Source organism: Saimiri boliviensis, chromosome 12 (assembly GCF_048565385.1).
Source record: "Saimiri boliviensis isolate mSaiBol1 chromosome 12, mSaiBol1.pri, whole genome shotgun sequence".
NCBI lineage: Eukaryota > Metazoa > Chordata > Mammalia > Primates > Cebidae > Saimiri > Saimiri boliviensis.
Genome location: NC_133460.1, coordinates 7,321,675 through 7,344,442, shown reverse-complemented (window position 1 = coordinate 7,344,442; position 22,768 = coordinate 7,321,675). Strand labels below are relative to the sequence as shown.

Below are 22,768 nucleotides of genomic sequence, written 5' to 3'. Positions count from 1 at the left end.
CAGGGTTTCACCATGATCAGGCTGTTCTCAAACTCGACCTCAGGTGATCACCCACCTCAGCCTCTCAAAGTGCTGGGATTACAGGCGTAAGCCACTGCTCCCAGCCTTAAGCCACAAGCCACTGTGCCCGGCCTAATTTCTTTTTTTTTTTTTTGAGACAGAGTTTCGCTCTTGTTACCCAGGCTGGAGTGCAATGGCGCGATCTTGGCTCACCGCAACCTCCGCCTCCTGGGTTCAGGCAATTCTCCTGCCTCAGCCTCCTGAGTAGCTGGGATTACAGGCACGCACCACCATGCCCAGCTAATTTTTTGTATTTTTAGTAGAGACGGGGTTTCACCATGTTGACCAGGATGGTCTCGATCTCTTGACCTTGTGATCCACCCGCCTCGGCCTCCCAAAGTGCTGGGATTACAGGCTTGAGCCACCGCGCCCAGCCAATTTCTTTTTTTTTAAATGTTTTAGTAAAGATGAGATCTTGCTATGTTGCCCATGCCAGTCAAACTCCTAAGCTCAAGCGATCTTCTACCTCGGCCTCCCAAAGTGCTGCGATTATAGGCATGAATTCATAACTATTTATTGTGTGTTTCTATCAGGCTCTCCCACTAAGTATAAGCTCCGCAAAGCAGGGAGCATAACTTTTTTTGCTACATTATAGTTAGGGCCCAGCACACCGGTAAATTGTCAAAAAAACATGCTTCAATCAATGGATAGAATTAATTTTTGTGCCTGGGGGTACCAGAGCCAGGGTGGGCAAGTAAAAAAAAATTGTGATGGTGGTCACACAAACCCAGACATGCTGAAATTCGTAGAACTGCTGGGCTCAGTGGCTCACACCTGTAATCCCAACTACTCAGGAGGTAGAGGTGGGAAGATCGCTTAAGACTGGGAGTCAAGGCTGTAGTGAGCCATGACTGCACCACTCACTCCAGCCTGGGCAACAGAGCGAGACCTTGACTCTTTTTTTTTTTTTTTTGAGACAGAGTTTCGCTCTTGTTACCCAGGCTGGAGTGCCATGGCGCGATCTCGGCTCACCGCAACCTCTACCTCCTGGGCTCAGGCAATTCTCCTGCCTCAGCCTCCTGAGTAGCTGGGATTACAGGCACGCGCCACCACGCCCAGCTAATGTTTTGTATTTTTAGTAGAGACGGGGTTTCACCATGTTGACCGGGATGGTCTCGATCTCTCGACCTCGTGATCTACCCGCCTCGGCCTCCCAAAGTGCTGGGATTACAGGCTTGAGCCACCGCGCCCGGCCACGAGACCTTGACTCTTAAGAAAAAAAATCACAGAGCTGCCACAGACTGCTGTCAGGCAAATGACTGGTCTCTCAGCCTCTGTCCTTCTTCTCTGTGACCCACACCAGCAAGCAAGGTGGGCTTTTCTCTTTCAGTTTTGCTTCCCAACCTTTGCCACAGGCAGCGTCACCTTTTCCCAGCCTTGTCCAATTACTGTGCCCTGTGGGGCAGAGCTCTGCCACATCCGTTTTTCCTTTTTCCAGCCTGTTTGAAGGTCACCTAAGTCCTGGAAGACACCCGAAGGTGGGCTCCTCCCAGGACAAGGATGAGGCGGGAAAGGGGGAGGCCTTTGTCTGCCCCCACCTCCTGCAGCACCTGTCCCCAGCTTACATGTGCAGCTGGCCTCACTAGCTCTGGAGATGAAGGGGATGTGTCAGAAGCACTGCTCCTGGGGCTCCTCTGTGTCCTGTGCTATGTCCCTGTCTGTGAATGAATTTCAGGTATGGTGGGAACAGAGGCTGCTGATCAGAGCCACTCTACTAGCTGAGGTCAGATTGGGCGACTTCACACCTGTTTGACTGAACACACGTTTAGGTTGCTCATCAGTCACCAAGTGATCCCTTCAGCCTTGGACGCCTGCTTACTGCTGTGTTGGTACCCAGCTACCACCCCAGCCAAATCCTGGAAGAAGAGTCCTTTCCTCCTGGAAGCCATCTGGGAGAAAACTGGCTTTATTCAGAAAGTTTTTTGGTAACATAGGGAAGGATGATGGTGCCTCTACCCCTCTGGTACGCCCCCAACCCCCACAAGGGGCTGCAAGGCAGGCAGGTCACAGCAGGGCGAAGTCCCCTTTGTGCTGTTCCAGCCACTGGTCCAGCGTCAGGGCCTTGGGGTTGAGTCTCAGGGTCAGCTCGATGTCACGGTCAGGCCTCAGGGCATAGAAACGGAACATGTTGGCCAGGTCCTGGGCCCCAGGAAAGCCAAGCTTTTCGTAGTCCTCAGGAGTCATCTGGAAGTAGAGGATCCCGTCGTGGCTGGCGTCCTCCAGTGCCCCAGGAGGTGGCGTGGGGAGGCCAAATGGGCTGGGATCTCCTGACCTGCTACACCCAGATCCACTATTATCTCAGTTGCTGACTGAGGTCCTCAATACAAGGTCATTTGAAAACTTCTACTAAGAGCTCAAAGTTCAGAAACCACTGCTCTTGTGAGCTGCCTGGCATTTTAGATCAGTTTAAAGACTGTTCTTGGCCAGGCGCCATGGCTCATGCCTGTAATCCCTGTACTTTGGGAAGCCGAGGCGGGCAAATCACTTTGAGGCCAGGAGTTTGAGACCAGCCTGGCCAACACAGTAAAACCCTGTGTCTACCAAAAATACAAAAAATTTGCCAGGCATGGTGCTAGGCGTTTGTAATTCCAGCTACTTGGGAGGTTGAGGCAGGATAATTACTTGAACCCAGAAGATGGAGGTTGTGATGAGCTGAGATCACACCACTGCACTCCAGCCTGGGCCACAGAGTGAGACCCTGTCTCAAAAATGAATAAATAAATAAAAAGACTCTTATTTTCAGATCATGAGATGAAAACATCTCAATCCCTTCCAAATCAGAGACCTGCCTGCATCACTTTCTTGCTCAAAAACCCAGACATGGTGGTTCACTCTCTCATCCCAGCATTTTGGGAGGTGGAGGTGGGAGGACTGCTTGAGCACAGTTCAAGACCTAGGCAACAAAACAAGACCCCTTTGCCAGGCACGGTGGCATGCACCTGTAGTCCCAGGTACTTAAGAGGCTGAAGTGGGAGGGTTGCTTGAGCCTGGGAGGTTGAGGTTGCAGTGAGCTAAGATTGCACCACTGCACTTCAGCCTGGGCAACAGAGTGAGACTGTCTTAAAAACAACATACATACACACACACACCCCCCCCAAAAAAAAAACAAAAAACAAAAAAAAAACCCAAAGCTGTTCCCGTCCCTACTAAGCTGAATCTTAATCCCTCAGCTCCCCCAAATCCTCCATGACCTGGCTCAGATCTTTTACTTCTTTTTTTTTTTAAGCAACACAAGTCATTTAGTGCATATTTTTGAGGTGTTAGGCATATCACTAAAATAAAGTTTTGCATTTTTTCATTTAAACCTCACAACAAACTGAAGGGGTGTATACTATTGATACACCCATTTCACAGATGAGGAAACTGAGATGGGGGGGTCAAGGAATATGCCTAAGCCCACATGTTGGCAGGTCTCAATGGCTGGAATCAGATCTCAGTCCAGGAGGCTGACCCACTTGAACCCTGAACCTTTCCATGCCATGGCCTCTTCCCATTACTGTTCTGGGCCTCGGTGAGGCTCTATGGGTGACTTTTTTCTTTTCTTTTCTTTTCTTTTTTTCCCTGAGACAGAGTCTTGCTTTTTTCCCCAAGGCTGGAGTGCTATGGCGCAATCTTGGCTCACTGCAACCTCCGCCTCCAGGGTTCAAGCAATTCTCCTGCCTCAGCCTCCCGAGTAACTGGAATTACAGGTGCACACCACCATGCCTGGCTAATTTTTATATTTTTAGTAGAGATGGGGTTTCACCATATTGGGCAGGCTGGTTTTGAACTCCTGATCTTGTGATCCATCCACCTCAGCCTCCCAGATTACTGGGATTACAGGCGTGAGCCACCGCGCTGGCCCAATTTTTGTCTTTAAAAGACTCCAGTGTTTCCCGGATTCTTTTTTCTTTTCCCCGGCGAGATGGAGTCTTGCTCTGTCTCCCAGGCTGGAGTGCAGTGGTGTGATCTTGGCTCACTGCAACCTCCGCCTCTGGGGTTCAAGTGATTCTCCTGCCTCAACTTCCTGAGTAGCTAGGACTACAGGTACATGTCACCACACCAGGTAAATTTTTGTATTTTTAGTAGAGATGAGGTTTCACCACGTTGGCTAGAATGGTCTTGATCTCTTGACATTGTGATCCATACACCTCCACCTCCTAAAGTGCTGGGATTATAGGTATGAGCCACGGCACCCAGCTGATTCTTCTTTTTTTTTTTTTTTTTTTTTTTTTTTTGTGGGAGTCTTCTTCTGTCTCCCAGGCTGGAGTGCAGTGGCGGGATCTCAGCTCACTGCAACCTCTGCTTCCCAGGTTCAAGCGATTTTCCTCCCTCAGCCTCCCAAGCAGCTGGGACTGCAGGTGTACACCACCACACCTGGCTCATTTTGTATTTTTAGTAGAGATAGGGTTTCACCATCTTGGCCAGGCTGGTTTCAAACTCCTGACCTCAGGTGATCTGCCTGCCTTGGCATCCCAAAGTGCTGGGATTACAGGCGTGAGCCACCGTACCTGGCCTCCCAGATTCTTTAATGAGCAGGTCTTACTTTCCTAATGGTAATGATAAACATTAGAAACCAGGTACCCAGGAGTCTGTCCAGTGGGCTTCCTGCCCACCCAGCCAAGCCAGTGGGAGCAGGGGTTGGGCCTATCTTTCCAGCCTCTTTCCCTCCCTATCACCTCCCACAGAGGAGCCCAGCAGAGCCTGCATTTTCATCCCTCCTCGCCTTGGCTCCTATGGTCCCCTCTTCCTGGAAGCTTTTCTCTCTACTTGGTCAAAACATCTAAGCCAGAAATTTCACTCCGTGACCAGAAAATAAACATTGCAGGAAATAAACACTGACAATGAACAAACGAATTTAGATGCATTGCCCAGAGGAGCGGGTGGCCCTGGATACACCCTCCCTATTGGAGTTAGAAAGCCCTGACGAGGCTGCCCGAGTCCCCAGGGGTGGGAGGCCCACCTTGGTGTTGTGCACGACCTTGCGGGTGTGCTTGGTGAGCAGGGCAGCATACTCCTCGGCTGTGTGTCTACAAGTGCTCAGCCCGATGTTCTGGCCGACGTATTTTTCTGGCATCTTCAGCAGGCTGAGCACCACGGGACCCAGGTCAGACACGGACATGCCATCCATGGGAACGTCACCTGTGGGCAAGCCTGTGGGGTAGACACAGGAGCTAGCTCTCGTCCCGAGAGCAGACACGGGCAGGGCCAGAGCCCATCTCCAAAGGGTCCAAGCTAGTTTTTCCCAGCAGTCAGCTGCACATGCCAGCACTAGGGCATGGCTAAGACATGTCTTGCTCTTTGTGGTAGCACAGAGGCAGCAGTGGCATTGAGTCAGGAACGGATGGAATCCGAGTGCTGCCACCTGCAGCAGGCTGCTGAGGCTCTCTGATCCTGGGTCACTGCCTTCCTAGAACCTGGGCCTGCCCAGGTCTCTCAGTGCTAGGACGATGGACAAGGGACAAAGGAAAGGGACTTTGAAAGCTGCTATGGATAGTGTGGCTGGAGCCCAGGGTCTCCGCTGATCTCGAGGCACCAGCCCTGAAGTACTGTCATATCCTAAGTTCCTGGAAGCTGGAATGTCCGCCTCTGGGTGGATACTCTAAGTAGCAACTCACTTACTAGGAATCCTGGTTAACCAGACACCAGGCCTGGCCCAGAGCAGCACATCCAGGATAAATCCTGAATGAGGGCCGGGCGCGGTGGCTCAAGCCTGTAATCCCAGCACTTTGGGAGGGCGAGGCAGGTGGATCACGAGGTCAAGAGATCGAGACCATCCTGGTCAGCATGGTGAAACCCCGTCTCTACTAAAAATACAAAAAATTAGCTGGGCGTAGTGGCGCGTGCCTGTAATCCCAGCTACTCAGGAGGCTGAGGCAGGAGAATTGCCTGAACCCAGGAGGCGGAGGTTGCAGTGAGCCGAGATCGCGCCATTGCACTCCAGCCTGGGTAACAAGAGTGAAACTCCGTCTCAAAAAAAAAAAAAAAAAAAAAATCCTGAATGAATGAATGACTCAACCTCCCAGGCTGAGGTTTTATAGACGGGGAGGCTGATGAGTGTCTGGGTGTGGCCCCAGGAATGTTTGGGTCCCATCTCCTTACCTAGAGACAGGAGCCAATGCAGCTGCCTATTCAGATCACCCGGGAGTTTGAGGGCACAGAGCTCAGAGACCGGAGCAAGGAGTATCCCTGACTGCAGCTTTACAAACTAGAATAGACGGTGGTACCAAGGGTCTACCACTACCACCAGACTCAGCTCGCCAGGTAGGCAGAACTCCCCTAGGCTATCTTACAGCCCTGCAGGCCCTTATGCTAGGGTGACCTGGCATTCACATAAAGGGTAAGGCGTAGCCAGCCAGAGGCACTGGACTTCCTGTCCTGATCACTGAATGAACGGCAGGACACAGGTTGGGTGTGTCCTTCTTCTCAGCCAGGGCCGGTGCACCTAACCAGTTAATAGACTTGCCACTGGGCACTGAGAAGAAAGAGCTTTCCTAGTTTGTGAAATCTGCAACTAAACCTCATTTTCCAAATCCTCTCCTCCTTGTCTTTTTGTTTGTTTGTTTGTTTGTTTTGACACGGAGTGTCGCTCTTGTTGCCCAGGCTGGAGTACAATGGCGCGATCTCGGCTCACTGCAGCCGCTGCCTCCTGGGTTCAGTAATTCTCCTGCCTCAGCCTCCCTAGTAGCTGGAACCACAGGTACATGGCCCCACGCCCAGCTACTTTTTGTATTTCTAGTAGTGACAGTGTTTCACCAGGTTGGCCAGTCCACTCTTGAACTCTTGACCTCATGTGATCCACCTGCCTTGGCCTCTCAAAGTGCTGGGACTACGGAGGTAAGCCACTGCACCTGGTCCTCCTCCTTATCTTTGAAGGAGAACTGACAATCACTACGACCATTCTATAAAGTCTTCCAAAGGACGGAGCGACCATCATGTCACCACTGTCTCGGTAGATCTTGCCACCCATGCGAGTGTCAGTATAAAGCCCATCCCACAAAACAGGAAGCTGAGGTCCCACAAGCTGACAGGACGTGCTCAGTCCTGGGCCTAACGTGAGGAAGCCAGGGCCCAGACCCGGCACTAATGGCTTCACAAGGCAAGAGCTCTGCCTTACTGCACACAAGGAAGGGCACTCACTTAGCAAGTAGCTCTTTCCGTCTGGGGCTTTCTGGGGCAAAAAGTGGGAGAGGAAGTTCTCGAAATAGCAGGGCAGCCGCACACTGGTCATGGGAACGCCGATGTCCCGGAAATATTCCTCCACCTCCCCTTTGCCATCGAAGTGCGCGACGGTCAGTCTCCCAGCCGTCAGCTTCTTGATGTTCTCCAGCCCACTGTAGACCACATAGTGGAGGCCCAGGCACTTGGCCACATCAGCCAGCAGCTTTCCCTGGAGGGCAGGGAAGGAGAGATCACAAGGCTCAGAGGAAGGACGTCTGTCCCTGGTCACAGCCCCAGCGCTCTAATCCCAGAGCGGCCGCCATCTGCAAGGTTAATGGCCAGATCCCACTCACTCCGGAGGAGGCCCCCTTTCCTGGAATGATGTTCACACATGACACCACACCTGTTAACACAGCCCTACCTTCTACCAGCCACCGACTCTGGCCCACCATGTGCAACATGGGAGGGGCAGGCAGGTCAGCTACGGGGGACAGCTTGCACAGCAGCCCAGAGGACATGTCTGATCATCACTGATCCCAGAACTCCCTGCCCACAGAGCTCAGCCATCTTCCTCGAGAGCCCTGGGAGGCTAGAAAGAGGCGCCACAGCTGCTTAGGTTCCAGTGAGGCTTTGCCATGTACTAGCTGTGTGACGCAGGTCACGTGATGGGCACCATCTGACCTCGTTGGTTAAATGCAGACGACAACACTACCTGCTCTGCATAAGGTGATGCAGGGAGTCTGATGGCCTCCAAAAAGATACGCCGCATCCTGTCTCCTGGAACCTGTGAATGTGAGTTTATTTGGAAAAACGGTGGTGGCAGATGTAATTATGTGAAGGATCTTGTGATGAGAACATCTGGTACTAACTAGATGGGCCCTAAATCTAGTAACCAGCTTGCTTATTTATTTATTTTGAGAAGGAGTCTCGCTCTGTTGCCAGGCTAGAGTACAGTGGCACGATCTTGGCTCACTGTAACCTTTGCTTCCTGGGTTCAAGTGATTCTCCTGCCTCAGCCTCCTGAGTAGCTGGGTCTACAGGTACCTGCCACCACACCCAGCTAATTTTTATATATTTAGTAGAGATGAGGTTTCACCATTTTGGCCCAAGATGGTCTCCATCTCTTGACCTCGTGATCTGCCTGCCTCAGCCTCCCAAAGTGCTGGGATTACAGGCATAAGCTGCTGTGCCCGGCCCCATAACCAGGGTACTTATAAGAGATGGGAGAGGAGACAACTCCTGGAGAAGGCCATGTGAAGAGGGAAGTGGAGACTGGAGCTTTGTGGCCACAAGGCCAGGAATACCTGGAGCGGTGAGAAGCTGGAAAAGGTGAAGAAGAAACTCCCTCAAAACCTTTTTTTTGCTGGGAGTGGTGACTCATGCCTGTAATCCCAGCACTTTCGGAGTCCGAGGTGGGTGGATCACAAGGTCAGGAGATTGAGACCATCCTGGCTAACACTGTGAAACCCCATCTACTAAAAAAAAAAAAAAAAAAAAAAAAAAAAAGCCAGGCGTGGTAGCATACGCCTGTAGTCCCAGCTACTCAGCAGGCTGAGGCAGGAGAATTGCTTGAATTCAGGAGGCGGAGGTTGCAGTGAGCAGAGATCGGGCCATTGCACTCCAGCCTGGGTGACAAAGTGAGACTCTGTCTCAAAACAAAACAACTTTTTTTTTCTTTTTTGAAACAGAGTCTCACTCTTTTGCCAGGCTGGAGTGCAGTGGCTCCATTTTGGCTCACTGCAACCTCCACCTCCTGGGTTTAAGCGATTCTCCTGCCTCAGCCTCCTGAGTAGCTGGGACTACAGGTGAACACCACCACGCCCAACTAATTTTTTGTATTTTTAATAGAGATGGGGTTTCACCGTTTTGGCCAGGATGGTCTTATCTCTTCACCTGGTGATCCGCTTGCCTCCGCCTCCCAAAGTTCTGGGATTACAGGCTTGAGCCACCGCACCTGGACTTGAAATTATTATTTTTTTCCCTCTTTTTTTTTTTAGATGGAGTCTCGCTTTGTCACCGAGGCTGAAGTGCAGTGGCCCAATCTTGGCTCACTGCAACCTCTGCCTCCTCGGTTCAAGCAATTCTCCTGCCTCAGCCTCCCAAGTAGGTGGGACTGCAGGTGCCCGCCAACACACCCTGCTAATTTTTGTATTTTTAGTAGAGACGGGGTGTCACCATGTTGGCCGGGATGGTCTTGATCTCTTGACCTCACGATCTACCTGCCTCGGCCTCCTAAAGTGCTGGGATTAGAGGTGTGAATCCGGCCAAAATTATTTTTAGAAAAAAAAAAACAACTTGTAACATTTTTTATTTAAAAAACCAAACGGGGCAGGCATGGTGGCTCACTGAGACTGAGACTGACTCAAAGAAAAGTCACTGGATGAGAAAGCAACTGCGTCCACCTGCATCACAGCCTAGGGCAGGCAGACGAATGAAGAAGAGGGAAAGGCCTGCAGTGGTCGGGCCTCCCTGCAGAGTCAGAGGTCTTCCCAGATGCTCTGCTTCTAGCCTGCTGCGGCCTCCCTGCAGCTCCTGCCTGCCCTCACCTGCTTGACCTCCTGCTCCTGGCTGCAGTTCTCCCAGTAATTGGTCACGATGAAGGCGGCGTGAGCCCCAGTCAGGGCCAGTTCCATGCTGGCCCGGTCATCTTGATCTCCCTGCACTACTTCTGCACCTTGCAACCTCAGCTCCTTTGCTACCTTCTTCCTAGGGTTTCGGGTCACCACTCGAACCTTGAATGTCCCATCTTCCAGGAGCGTGTGGGCCACGGAGCCACCCTGGGCACCTGCAAAGAGTCAGAAAGACCTCCCAGGTCACACCTGCCTGAAAGTCCCACTAAAGCCTGAAGCCTGAAGGAAGTGCTTTACCACAGCAAGGAACATCCGGGAAACCTGTGAGGATTTGCATTCAACTTTTTATTTTATTTATTAATTATTTTTTTCAGGTGGAGTTTCGCTCTTTGTTCCCCAGGCTGGAGTGCAGTGGCACAATCTTGTCTCGCTGCAACCTCTGCCTCCTGGGTTCAAGCAATTCTCCTGTCTTAGCCTCCTGAGTAGCTGGGATTACAGGCACCCACCACCTGGCCCAGATATTTTTTGTATTTTTAGTACAGAAGGGATTTCACTATGTTGGCCAGGCTGGTCTCGAACTCTTGACCTCCGGTGATCCACCCACCTCGGCCTCCCAAAGTGCTGGAATTACAGGTGTGAACCACTATGCCCAGCCTATTTTATTTATTTGTTTATTTATTTATTTGAGATGGATTCTCACTCGGTCACCCAGGCTGGAATGCAGTGGCGCTATCTCGGTTCCGTGAAACCCAGTCTCTACCAAAAAAATACAAAAATTAACTGAATTTGGTGGCATACCTCTGTAAGCCCAGCTACTCGGGAGGCAGAGGCACGAGAATTGCTGGAGCCCGGGAGGCGGAGGTTGCAGTAACCCAAGATCATGCCACTGCACTCCAGCCCGGGGGACAGATCGAAAATCTGTATTTAAAAAAAAAAAAAAAATCTCCTTCCAAGCAAAGTGCAAAAAAAAAAGAAAAGAAAAGAAAAAGAAAAATATTTTTGATGTAATAAAGTAAAACAAAAAAGTAAAACACAAAACGATACTCAGATCTTGATGGTATTAGAATTCTTCCTGAAGTAGAACACAAAGCCATACTCAGATACACACCATATTCACATCTGCTCCAGAAGGACACAAAGGGTCAGATGTCGTGGCCCATGCCTGTAATCCCAGCACTCTGGGAGGCTGAGGCAGGCAGATGATGAGGTCAGGATATCGAGACCATCCTAACACGGTGAAATTCTGTTTCTACTAAAAATACAAAAAAATGTGCTGGGCGTGGTGGCATGTGCCTGTAGTTCCAACCACTCAGGAGGATGAGACAGGAGAATTGCTTGAATCTGGGAGGTAGAGGTTACAGTGAGCTGAGATCACACCATGGCACTCCAGGCTGGGAGACAGAGCAAGACTCCATCTCAAAAAAAAATAAAAGGACACACAACAAAATAGTTAACAGAAAGGAATACAAAAACTTACTCAGATCTCGATGGGAGCTTAGTTATGCAGGCAAGTGCATCTGTCAGATGTACCCTTAAGATTTTCTGCACTGCAGCTGGGCACGGTGGCTCATGCCTGTACTCCTGACACTTTGGGAGGCTGAGGCGAGCAAATCTCCTGAGCCCAGGAGTTGGAGACCAGCCTGAGCAACATGGTGAAACCCTATCTCTATAAAAATATAAAAATTAGCCAGGCATGGTGGCATGTGCCTGTAGTTCCAGCTACCATGGAGGCTGAGGCTGAAGGTAGCCCGAGCCCAGGAGGTTGAGGATGCAGTTACCCGTGATCACACCACTGCACAGCAGCCTGGGAGACAGAGTGAGGCCCTGTCTCCAAAAAAATAAAGAAATCTTCTGTACTTTATTAGAAGTAAATTTTACCTCATAATTTTAAAAAGTCTGTAAACAAATACTGGACACTAGCTACTGTTATGCATGCTTTTGTATGGAAGGGCAGTGTGCACATATCTGCAATTTACACAGAAATGCATCAAAAATAAGGACAGAGGCCGGGCATGGTGGCTCACATCTATAATCCCAACACTTTGGGAGGCCAAGGCAGGAGGATCATGAGATCAGGAGTTCATGACCAGCCTGGCCAACATAGTGAAACCCCATCTCTACTACAAAATACAAAAACTTAGCTGGGTATGGTTGTGGGCACCTGCAATCCCAGCTTCTCCGGAGGCTGAGTCAGGAGAATCGCTTGAAACTGGGAGGCGGAGGTTGCAGTGAGTGGAGATCGTGCCATTGCTCTCCAGCCTGGGCAATAGTGACAGGCTCCATTGCAAAAAAAAAATTAAGTGCTGAGGCCAGGCACAGTAGCTCATGCCTGTAATCTAAGCACTTTGGGAGGGTAAGGGGGTTGGATTTTGCTTGAGGCCAGGAGTTTGAGACCAACCTGGGCAGCAGGGCAAAACCTTGTCTCTACAAAAAATTAAAAAATCAGCTGGGCCTGTTAGCGCTCACCTGAAGTCCCAGCTACTAAGGAGGCTAAGGAAGGAGGATTGCTTGAGCCTTGGAAGTCAAAGTTGCAGTGAGTGATAATTGTGCCACTGCACTCCAGCCTGGGCAACAGAGAGATCCTGACTCAAAAAAAAAGTGTACACCAAGGGCAGGTGTGTGACTCACCCTGTAATTCCAGTACTTTGGGAGGCCGAAGTGGGAGGATTACCTGAGGTCGGAAGTTCCAGACCAGCCTGACCAACATAGAGAAACCCCGTCCCTACTGAAAAAATACAAAATTAGCCGGGTGTGGTGGTGCATGCTTGTAATCTCAGCTACTCATGAGGCTGAGGCAGAATAGCTTGAACCCAGGAGGCGAAGGTTGCAGTGAGCCAACATTATGCCATTGCACTCCAGCTGGGCAACAAGAGCAAAACTCTCTCTCAAAAAAAAAAAAAAAAAAAGCGTACACCAATGTTCATAGCAGCATTATTCATAATATCCAAAAAGTGGAAATAAATCAAGTAGCCATCCACTGATGAATGGGTAAACAGAATGTGGTCTATCCATACAGTGGAATATTATTCAGCCATAAACATGAGTAAAGCTGTCAGGAGTTCAAGACTAGTCTGACCAACATGGTGAAACCCCGTCTCTACTAAAAAAATACAAAATTAGCTGGGTGTTGTGGTACACACCTATAATCCCAGCTACTTGGGAGGGTGAGGCAGGAGAACTGCTTGAACCCGTGAGGCAGAGGTTGCAATGAGCCGAGATCATGCCATTGCACTCCAGCCTGGGCAACAAGAGTGAAACTCTATCTCAAAAAAAGAAAAAAAAAAAAAAAGAGTAAAGATGGTTGGGTGCAGTATCTTACGCCTCTAATCCCAGCACTTTAGGAAGCTGGGGTGCACAGATCACGTGAAGTCTGGAGTTTGAGACCAGCCTGGTCCACATGGCAAAATCCATCTCTACTAAAAATACAAAAACTAGGAAGGCATGGTGGCTCACGCCCACACCTGTAGTCTTAGCTATTCAGGAGGCTGAGACAGGAGAATCGCTTGAACCTGGGTGGCAGAGGTTACAGTAAGCAGAGATCACGTCACTGCACTCCAGCCTGGGCAACAGAGCGAGACTCTGTCTCAGAAAAAAAAAAAAAAAAAAAAAAAGTAAAACACGGACATGCACTACAACGTGAACAAACCTTGAAAATATGCTAAGTGAAAGAAGCTAGACAGAAAAAGCTGTATATTTTGATTTTACTCACATGAAATGTCCTGAAAAGACAAATCCATAGATACCAAAAGTAGACTGGTACTTTCTAGGGATTGGCTGAGAGAAGTAAGAATGGGGAGCAGGCTGGGCGCGGTGGCTCAAGCCTGTTATCCCAGCACTTTGGGAGGCCGAGGCGGGTGGATCACAAGGTCAAGAGATCAAGACCAGCCTGGTCAACATGGTGAAACCCCGTCTCTACTAAAAATACAAAAAAAATTAGCTGGGCATGGTGGTGCGTGCCTGTAATCCCAGCTACTCAGGAGGCTGAGGCAGGAGAATTGCCTGAACCCAGGAGGCGGAGGTTGTGGTGAGCCGAGATCGCGCCATTGCACTACAGCCTGCGTAACAAGAGCGAAACTCCGTCTCAAAAAAAAAAAAAAAAAAAAAATGGGGAGCAATTGTTCATGGGTTCAGGAGTTTTTTTTTTTTTTTTTGAGACAGCGTCTCACTGTTGCCCAGGCTGGAGTACAGTGGCACTATCTCAGCTCACTGCAACCTCTGCTTCTCTGGTTCAAGCATTCTCCTGCCTCAGCCTCCTGAGTAGCTGGGACTACAGGCATCTGCCACCACACTCAGCTAATTTTTGTATTTTTAGTAGAGGCAGGGTTTCACCATGTTGGCCAGGCTGGTCTTGAACTCCTGACCTGTGATCTGCCTGCCTTGGCCTCCCAAAGTGCTGGGATTACAGGTGTGAGTCACTGTGCCTAGCCTTTTTTTTTTTTTAAGATCAGGTCTCAGTCTGTCACTCAGGCTTGAGTGCAGTGGCACAATCAGGTCACTGCAGCCTCCACCTATTGGATTCAGGTGAATCCTCCAACATCAGCCTCCCCAGTAGCTACAGATGTCTGACCCTTGCCTGGCTAATTTTTGTATTTTTTGATAGAGATGAGGTTTTGCCATGTTGCTCAGGTTGGTCTCAAACTCCTTGGCTCAAACCATCTGCCCACTTGGTCCAATGAAAGTGCTAGGAGCACAGGGTTAAGCCATTGCACCTGGGCCGGAGTTTCTTTTTTGGAGTGATGGAAATTTTCTAAAATTGATTGTGGTGATGGTTGTACAATTCTGTGAATACAGTAGAAAACAGTGAGTTGACACTTTTTTTTTTTTTTTTGGAGATGGAGTCTCACTCTGTCACTCAGGCTGGAGTACAGTGGCATAATCTCAGCTCACTGCAACCTCCACCTCCTGGGTTTAAGCAATTCTCCTGCCTCAGCCTTCTCAATAGCTGAGATTACAGGAGTCCGCCACCACACCCAGCTAATTTTTTGTATTTTAGTAGAGACGAGGTTTCACCGTGTTCCCCATGCTGGTCTCCTACTCCTGACCTTGTGATCTGCCTGCCTCGGCCTCAAAGTGATGGGATTACAGGCATGAGCCACAGTGCCTGGCCGAGTTGACACTTTAAACAGGTGGATTGTATAGTTTGTGAATTATATCTCCATAAAGCTGTTATAGATATTAAATATGTATAAAGAAGAATAAACAGGAACAAAATCATATGCTATCATTTGAAAAAAATGACAGTATATTTATGTTATCTACTCTGGCAGGATGTTCAAGAAACTCGGTAACAGTGATGGATGAGGTGGAAGAGGGGGCTAGGAAGATTTAATTTTGTTATCATGATAAGTATTTCTATTCAAATACATTAAAGTAATTGATTTTTTTTTTAATTGAAAAGCAATTCAGGCCTTATTCCTGCCCCCACATCCCCAACCCGGGTAGGGGGTCCCAGTGATCTTACCCCTCCCTGCAGACCCCAGGGCGGGCGGTCTTCAGGGATGGGCGCCCTGGCTCTGTAGGAGCTCCAGTGGTCTGGGGTTTCGCTCACCTGTGCCTCCAAAAACCACCACCAGTTTCTTGTCCGCCATGAGGACGAGACCGGGACGAACGCGATCCGCAGAGATCTAGGGGTAGCGGAAGGCGTGGAGTTGGGGGTGGGGCCGGGTTCCCGCCGGGAGCCACAAGGGTGATACTCAAGTATCTGTCGAGTGGGGCGGCTGGGACCGCAGCAGCAAGCCGCTCATCCCGAGATCTCGGGGTCCCGCGACCCACCTTGTTCCTTTTGGGCCCGATTCTCTACTCCTTCCCGCCTTCCCCGAGTCCACTCGACTCCCTGGCCCGAGTTCTACCAACCGGAGTGACCTCCACGCCAGGCGCCCACCCGCTCCCGGCAGCTCCGGCCCCATCCAGCAGAGCGCCGCTACCTGCCGCACCGCGTCGGAGGACCAGTGGCTACAGCCTGCAATACCGAGGTAGCGGCCGAGACTCCACCCCTCCGCGCGGTTGGCTCCTCCAGGCTCCTGTGGTTCTCGGCGTCCTTTCTGGGCACGTGCACCGTGAATCTGTGTAAATCGAAAATGATCAAGGTGGAGAGCCGCTTAACGACTGGGAGGAGGAGAAAAATTACCTCTTTATCTTGCATGAACACCTGAATTTTCAGGTATTGGGTGTCAGGTAAAGATCATTAAAGCTATGTCTGGCTGGGCGCGGTGGCTCAAGCCTGTAATCCCACCACTTTGGGAGGCCGAGGCGGGTGGATCACGAGGTCTAGAGATCGAGACCATCCTGGTCAACATGGTGAAACCCCCGTCTCTACTAAAAATACAAAAAAATGCCGGGCGCGGTGGCTCAAGCCTGTAATCCCAGCACTTTGGGAGGCCGAGGCGGGTGGATCACGAGGTCAAGAGATCGAGACCATCCTGGTCAACATGGTGAAACCCCGTCTCTACAAAAAGTGCAAAAAATTAGCCGGGCATGGTGGCACGTGCCTGTAATCCCAGCTACTCAGGAGACTGAGGCAGGAGAATTGCCTGAACCCAGGAGGCGGAGGTTGCGGTGAGCCGAGATCGCGCCATTGCACTCCAGCCTGGGTAACAAGAGCGAAACTCCGTCTCAAAAAAAAAAAAAAAAAAAAAAAAAAAATACAAAAAAATTAGCTGGGCATGGTAGCACGTGCCTGTAATCCCAGCTACTCAGGAGGCTGAGGCAGGAGAATTGCCTGAACCCAGGAGGCGGAGGTTGCAGTGAGCCGAGATCGTGCCATTGCACTCCAGCCTGGGGAACAAGAGCGAAACTCCGTCTCAAAAAAAAAAAAAAAAAAAAAAAAAGCTATGTCTATGACTCTTATCCCTTGAGGCCTTGTCCGCTGGATTTCTTCTTTGCCTAACTCACTTATAAAATTTTTATTTTATTTTCTGTTTTTGAGACAGGGTCTCACTCTGTTCCTCAGGCTGGAGTAAAGTGGTACAATCTTGGCTCACTGCAGCCTCTGCCTCCTTGGTTCAAGCAATTCTCCTGCCTGTCTTCTGAGTAGCTCGGATTACAGGTGCATGCCACCACACCTAATTTTTTTTTTTTTTTTTTTTGAGACGGAGTTTCGCTCTTGTTACCCAGGCTGGAGTGCAATGGCGTGATCTCGGCTCACCGCAACCTCCGCCTCCTGGGTTCAGGCAATTCTCCTGCCTCAGCCTTCTGAGTAGCTGGGATTACAGGCACGCGCCACCATGCCCAGCTGATTTTTTGTATTTTTAGTAGAGACAGCGTTTCACCATGTTGACCAGGATGGTCTCGATCTCTTGACCTCATGATCCACCCGCCTCGGCCTCCCAAAGTGCTGGGATTACAGGCTTGATCCACCGCGCCCGGCCCACACCTAATTTTTGTATTTCTGGTAGAGACAGGGTTTCACCATATTGGCCAGGCTGGTCTCAAACTCAGCATTTTGGGAGGCCAAGGCAGGTGGATCACGAGGTCAGGAGTTCAAGACTAGCCTTGCCAAGATGGTGAAACCCTGCCTTTACTAAAAATACAAAAAAATTAGCCCGGGTGTGGTGGTGGGCACCTGAATCCCAGCTACTCAGAAGGCCGAGGCAGAGAATTGCTTGAACCTGGGAGGCCAAGGCTACAGTGAACCGAGATCAGGCCACTGCCTTCCAGCCTGGGCAACAGAAATGAGACTAGTCTCAAAACAAACAAACAAAAAACTAAAAAACAAACTAAAAAATGACCCTGGGCTTGGTGCAGCGGCTCGCCTGTAATTCTAGTGGTTTGGGAGGCCAAGGCAGGAGGATTGCTTGAGACCAGGAGGTCAAGACTGCAGTGAGCCAAAATCGTGCCACTGTACTCCAGTGTGGGTGACAAAGTAAGACTCCATCTCTTAAAAAAGGGAAGGGGACCATAATGAATATATTTAAGCCTTCCTCACATGGTTAACAACAATTCTGGACAGACATATAGTTATAATTAAGGACTAATCAGGCTTACTGTAGTTTGACCCCCTTTCTTGTAACTGAAAGTCACTGATAACTGACCTTTTGCCTCCCCATTGTTCCTATAGTTAGGATCTCTGACACTGGAATCATAAGCTCTTGTTTAAGAATTGCTTAAGATCGGCCGGGCGCGGTGGCTCAAGCCTGTAATCCCAGCACTTTGGGAGGCCGAGGCGGGTGGATCACGAGGTCAAGAGATCGAGACCATCCTGGTCAACATGGTGAAACCCCGTCTCTACTAAAAATTAGCTGGGCATGGTGGCGTGTGCCTGTAATCCCAGCTACTCAGGAGGCTGAGGCAGGAGAATTGCCTGAACCCAGGAGGCGGAGGTTGCGGTGAGCCGAGATCGCGCCATTGCACTCCAGCCTGGGCAACAAGAGCGAAACTCCGTCTCAAAAAAAAAAAAAAAAAAAAAAGAAAAAGAAAAAGAATTGCTTAACATATTATGAAAGCAGACAGTGCATCATAAAAAAAAAGATTGATTAGGCTGGGCATGGTGGCTCAAGCCTGTAAGCCCAGCACTTTGGGAGGTGGAGGAGCACAGATCTTGAGGCCAGGAGTTCAAGAGCAGCCTGGCCAACATAGTGAAACATGTCTGTACTACAAATATAAAAAGTTAGCCAGGTGGGGTGACGGGTGCCTGTAATCCCAGCTATTCGGGAGGCTGAGGCAGGAGAATCACTTGAAACTGGGAGGTGGAGGTGGCATTGAGCAAAGACTGCACCACTGCACTCCAGCCTGGGCAGCAGAGCGAGACTCCATCTCAAAAAAAAAAAAAAAAATATTAAAAAATAGAAATAGTCTGGGTGTGGTGGCTCACACCTGTAATCCCAGCACTTTGGGAGGCCAAGGCAGGCAGATCAAGAGGTCAGGAGATCGAGATTATCCTGGCCAACATGGTGAAACCCCGTCTCTACTAAAATACAAAAAAAATTAGCCGGGCGGTGTGGCTTGAGCCTGTAGTCCCAGCTGCTTGGGAGGCTGAGGCAGGGGAATTGTTTGAACCCAGGAGTTGGAGGAGGTTGCAGTGAATGAGCCAAGAGTGCCACTGCACTCCAGCCTGGGCGACAGAGCAAGACTCTGTCTCAAAATAAATAAATACATAAATAAATAAAAATAAAAAACAAATACAAACTTTAAAGAAAAACAGAATTGCTTGATATATTTTTCAGATTCCAAATTCCAAGACAAAAGGTGATGTCAACCAGGTTGAAGACCCCATGGAGGAACGGGGTCAGCATGAGAATATAGTTCCTTCATCTCTCTGCCCCAGTGCTTCATTCTGCACTCTTCCACCAATCAACAATCTCCACACTATGGCCCACTTCAAAATCCTTAAAAACCCTACCCCTAAACTCCTAGGGGAGACAGATTTGAGGTTTCCTTCTATCTTTTCATTGGGGGGCCCTAAGATTTATTTTTTAAAAGACAGAGTCTCATTCTGGTGTCCAGGCTGTAGTACAGTGATGTGGTCATAGCTCACTGCAGTCTCAAATTTCTGGGTTCAAGTGATCCTCCGACCTCAGCCTCCCCAGTAGCAGGGAATAAAGGTACACACCACCATGCCCAGCTCATTGTTTTTAGTTTTTGCAGAAATGAGTTCTGTGTTGCCCAGACTGGTCTCAAACTCCTGGCCTTAAGTCATCCTCTTGCCTTGGCTTCCCAAACGCACTGGGGTTTTGGGAAGGGGCACTGTATTTCGCTGGTGCTATTATTAAGCCTCTTTCTCTGCTGCAACCCTGTGCCTTGGTGTATTGACTTGCCATGCACATCTGGCAACAGACTATTATGGTTATATTATTTTCACCAAAATTTTATTATGAAAATGTGTAAACATAGAATGGTTGAAAGAACTGAAAGGTGAACCCCCATATATTTACCACCTAGATATATTTATCCATCTATCCACTTAACTAACTCATTTTATTTTATTTTCTTGAGATGGAGCGTCCCTCTGTTGCCCAGGCTGGGGCGCAGTGGTGTAATGCCGGCTCACTGCAACCTCTGCCTCCCGGGTTCAAGCGATTCTCCTGCCTCAGCCTCCCGAGTAGCTGGGATTACAGGCACGCGCCACCACGCCCAGCAAATTTTTGAATTTTTAGTAGAGATAGGGTTTCACCATATTGGTCAGACTGGTCTTGAACTCCGGACCTCGTAATCCTCCCGCCTTGGCCTTCCAAAGTGCTGGGATTACAGGTGTGAGCCACTGCGCCCGGCCAGCTAATTTTTTGTATTTTTAGTAGAGACAGGGTTTCACTCTGTTGGCCAGGCTGATCTCGAACTCCTGACCTCGTGATCTGCCTGCCTTAGCCTCCCAAAGTGCTGGGATTACAGGGTTTAAGATTATTCTGTCATTCTGGCTGCTGTTTGAGGAATGCGAATAATGGGGCAAGACCAAGTCAGGGAGATCAGATACAAGACTGGAAGCAGAGATGTCAGAGTTGAGACTCACGTTTCGCAGTGAAGCCTGCACAGGGCTGGTTAATGGATTGCACTGGCAAGGGACCAAGAGGTCAGTGCCCCGGTTAACAACCCTATTTCCTAAGAGGGTTAAACCACATTGGGCAAGAGAAGTGCTCATCCCTGAGGCACCCTCCCACACCTCGGCTCTTGTGAACACTAGCGTTCCTGCCGAAGCACCCGACATACCGCGCTGAACAGAGCCTGAGTCTGCAGCCTCCAGGGACCTGGACAAGGAGTATATTCCGCTTCCAGCCTCTCGCAAGGGCGTGTCCGCTACAAAGGGCGTGTCCTCCGCAGGCCCCACCCCGCGTTGCGTGCTCACGTCGCGCCGGTCTCGCGCCAGCCCGCTGGGCTGCGGGGACAGCGGCGCCTGAGGGATTCGCTGACGGGCGCGCTGACTGGTGGCCGGCGGGCGGGCGACAGCGACCTGCGGCAGGTGAGCGGTCTGCGCCCTCCCGGGACCTTCCTTCCGTTTGGCTCCTTGGGCCGCGCCGTGTCCTCCGGGGGCCCTGCCTCGATCCAGGCCTTCGGAGCTGGGCTCGGCCGGGCCACAGCCCTCCGAGTCTCCGATGCGGGCCTGAGGGGAGACCTGGCAGGGGGCGGCCGGAAGCCGGGTGAGGCCAGGCAGGCGGACGAGAACAGGCGTGGAGGGGCTGAGAGGGGAGGGCGAAGCCCCGGACGCCGCTCTTCAGAAGCCGTCTCAGAGGGCGCGGGGAGGGCTGAGCGTTTCCCCGGGGCTTCCCTGTTGGGCCCATCCCCTCCCAGCGTCACTGCTGTGCGGGGCGAGGTGACCCTCGTAGCTGGGGACGTCAGCGGTGCGGACAGCGGGTGCCGGCGGAGATTGGAGCCCGCCTTGGCGGCTTCCCAGGCTGTTGGCATTGGCCGTCGGCATCTGCCCTTCCTCCAGTGCCCCATCTCTGTCGGAAGTGCCCCTTGAGTCGGTGTGGTGACTTCACGAGTGAACCCTGGTACGCCTTGGAGCAAAGTCAGACTGGGAGGGGTCAGGTGTGGGGGCAGCCGGTTAGTCCGGACGCGGGTTTTCCTGTCACCTTCTGAGCGCAGTGCTCTGGCTGCATTGATGGTCCTGCAAAAGCTGCCGGGACCGCCTTGCAGCCTTTGCACGAGACCTGCCTGCTTCTGGGCCGGGCGCGGTGGCTCACGCCTGTATTCCTATCACTTTGGAAGGCAGGGGTGGGCGGATTGCTTGAGGTCAGGAGTCCGAGACCAGGCTGGCCAACATGGTGCAACTCCATCTCTACTAAAATACAAAAATCAGTCGGGCCTGGTAATGTGCACCTGTAGTTCCAGCTACTCGGGAGGCTGAAGAAATCGCTGGAACCCGGGAGGTGGAGGTTGCCGTGAGCCGAGACCGTGCCATGGCGCTCCAGCCTGGGCGACAGAGCAAGACTCCGTCTAAAAAACAAACATGCCGGGCGCGGTGGCTCACGCCTGTAATCCCAGCACTTTGGGAGGCCGAGGCTGTCGGATCAAGAGGTCAAGAGATCGAGACCATCCTGGCCAACATGGTGAAACCCCGTCTCTACTAAAAAAAAATAAATAAAATAAAAAATTAGCTGGGCGTGGTGGTGCGCGCCTGTAGTGCCCGCTACTCGGCTGAGGCAGGAGAATTGCTTGAACCCAGGAGGCGGAGGTTGCAGTGAGCCGAGAGTACGCCACTGCACTCCAGCCTTGAGCCTGGCAACAGAGCGAGACTCTGTCTCAAACAAACAACACCCTCTGACATGGCTTGTGGTGTCCATCCTTACATAAGGTGTTTTGTTGATGACGCTATAAACGAAACAAGGTGGAGTATGATTGAGAAAAGGAACACTGGCCGGGCTCAGTGCCTCAATTCTGTAATCCCAGCACTTTGGGAGGCCAAGGCAGGCAAATCACTTGAGGTCAGGAGTTTGAGACCAGCCTGGTCAATGCGGTGAATCCCAGTCCCTACTAAAAATACAAAAATTGCCTGGACGCGGTGGTGCGTGCCTGAAATCCCAGGTACTTGGGAGGCTGAGGCAGGAATCCCATGAACCTGGGGTGGGGAGCCTTGGCGATAGATTGAGACTCTGTCTCAAAAAAAGAAAAAGGAGGAAAAACAATGCATAATACTTTCCTCTGGAGGAAGCCCTCTCCTCTCAGCCCCTTGCAAAGCCTTGGGAGTTGTTCGTTTTTCCAAGTGTAAACGAGGTCAGTGCTAAGACTCAGCTTAGGCTGGGCAGAGTGGCTCACACCTGTAATACCACCACTTTGAGAGGCCGACGCAGGTGGATCACCTGAGGTCAGGGGTTCAAGACCACCCTGGCCATCATGGTGAAAACCTGTCTCTACTAAAAATACAAACAATTAAATGGTGGATTGCTACGTGCCTGCAGTCCCAGCTACTCCAGAGGCTGGGGCAGGAGAATGACTTGAACTCGGGCGACAGAGATTGCCGTGAGCTGAGATCATGCCATTGCACTCCAGCCTGAGTGACAGAGTGGACTGCCAAAAAAAAAAAAAAAAAAAAAGAAACTCAGCTGAAATGACCTGGCACAGATGATCTT

At 50.7% G+C, this 22,768-nt stretch overlaps 2 protein-coding genes across 7 annotated transcripts in view; one reads left to right on the top strand and one right to left on the bottom strand.

Annotated features, from left to right (window-relative positions):
- Nucleotides 1–1,948: 1,948 nt before the first annotated feature.
- Nucleotides 1,949–21,085, bottom strand: NMRAL1 (NmrA like redox sensor 1). 4 transcript variants are annotated; one of them, XM_074381647.1, is made up of 6 exons: nucleotides 20,409–21,085; nucleotides 15,695–15,832; nucleotides 15,319–15,394; nucleotides 7,180–7,429; nucleotides 5,003–5,193; nucleotides 1,949–2,244 (listed from the first exon to the last, which is right to left on the bottom strand). In XM_074381647.1, the coding sequence occupies exons 1-6, from the start codon at nucleotides 20,975–20,977 to the stop codon at nucleotides 2,065–2,067; spliced, it is 1,404 nt and encodes a 467-aa protein (XP_074237748.1). In that variant the 5' UTR covers nucleotides 20,978–21,085; the 3' UTR covers nucleotides 1,949–2,064. The 4 variants fall into 4 exon arrangements, with proteins under 4 accessions (XP_074237748.1, XP_003928526.1, XP_074237750.1 ...); XM_003928477.4 differs by lacking the exon at nucleotides 20,409–21,085 and adding an exon at nucleotides 9,747–9,985 and having other exon boundaries at nucleotides 15,695–15,778; XM_074381649.1 differs by lacking the exons at nucleotides 15,695–15,832; nucleotides 20,409–21,085 and adding exons at nucleotides 9,747–9,985; nucleotides 15,543–15,596.
- HMOX2 (heme oxygenase 2) overlaps nucleotides 20,570–22,768 on the top strand; it is a 55,697-nt gene continuing 53,498 nt past the window's right edge. For 2 of the 3 annotated variants that reach the window (XM_039477785.2, XM_003928478.4), the window contains exon 1: nucleotides 20,570–20,658. The gene's annotated coding sequence lies outside the window, so the exon portion shown is untranslated. The remainder of the gene's footprint in view (nucleotides 20,659–22,768) is intronic. The other variant, XM_074381651.1, reaches the window with a different exon arrangement.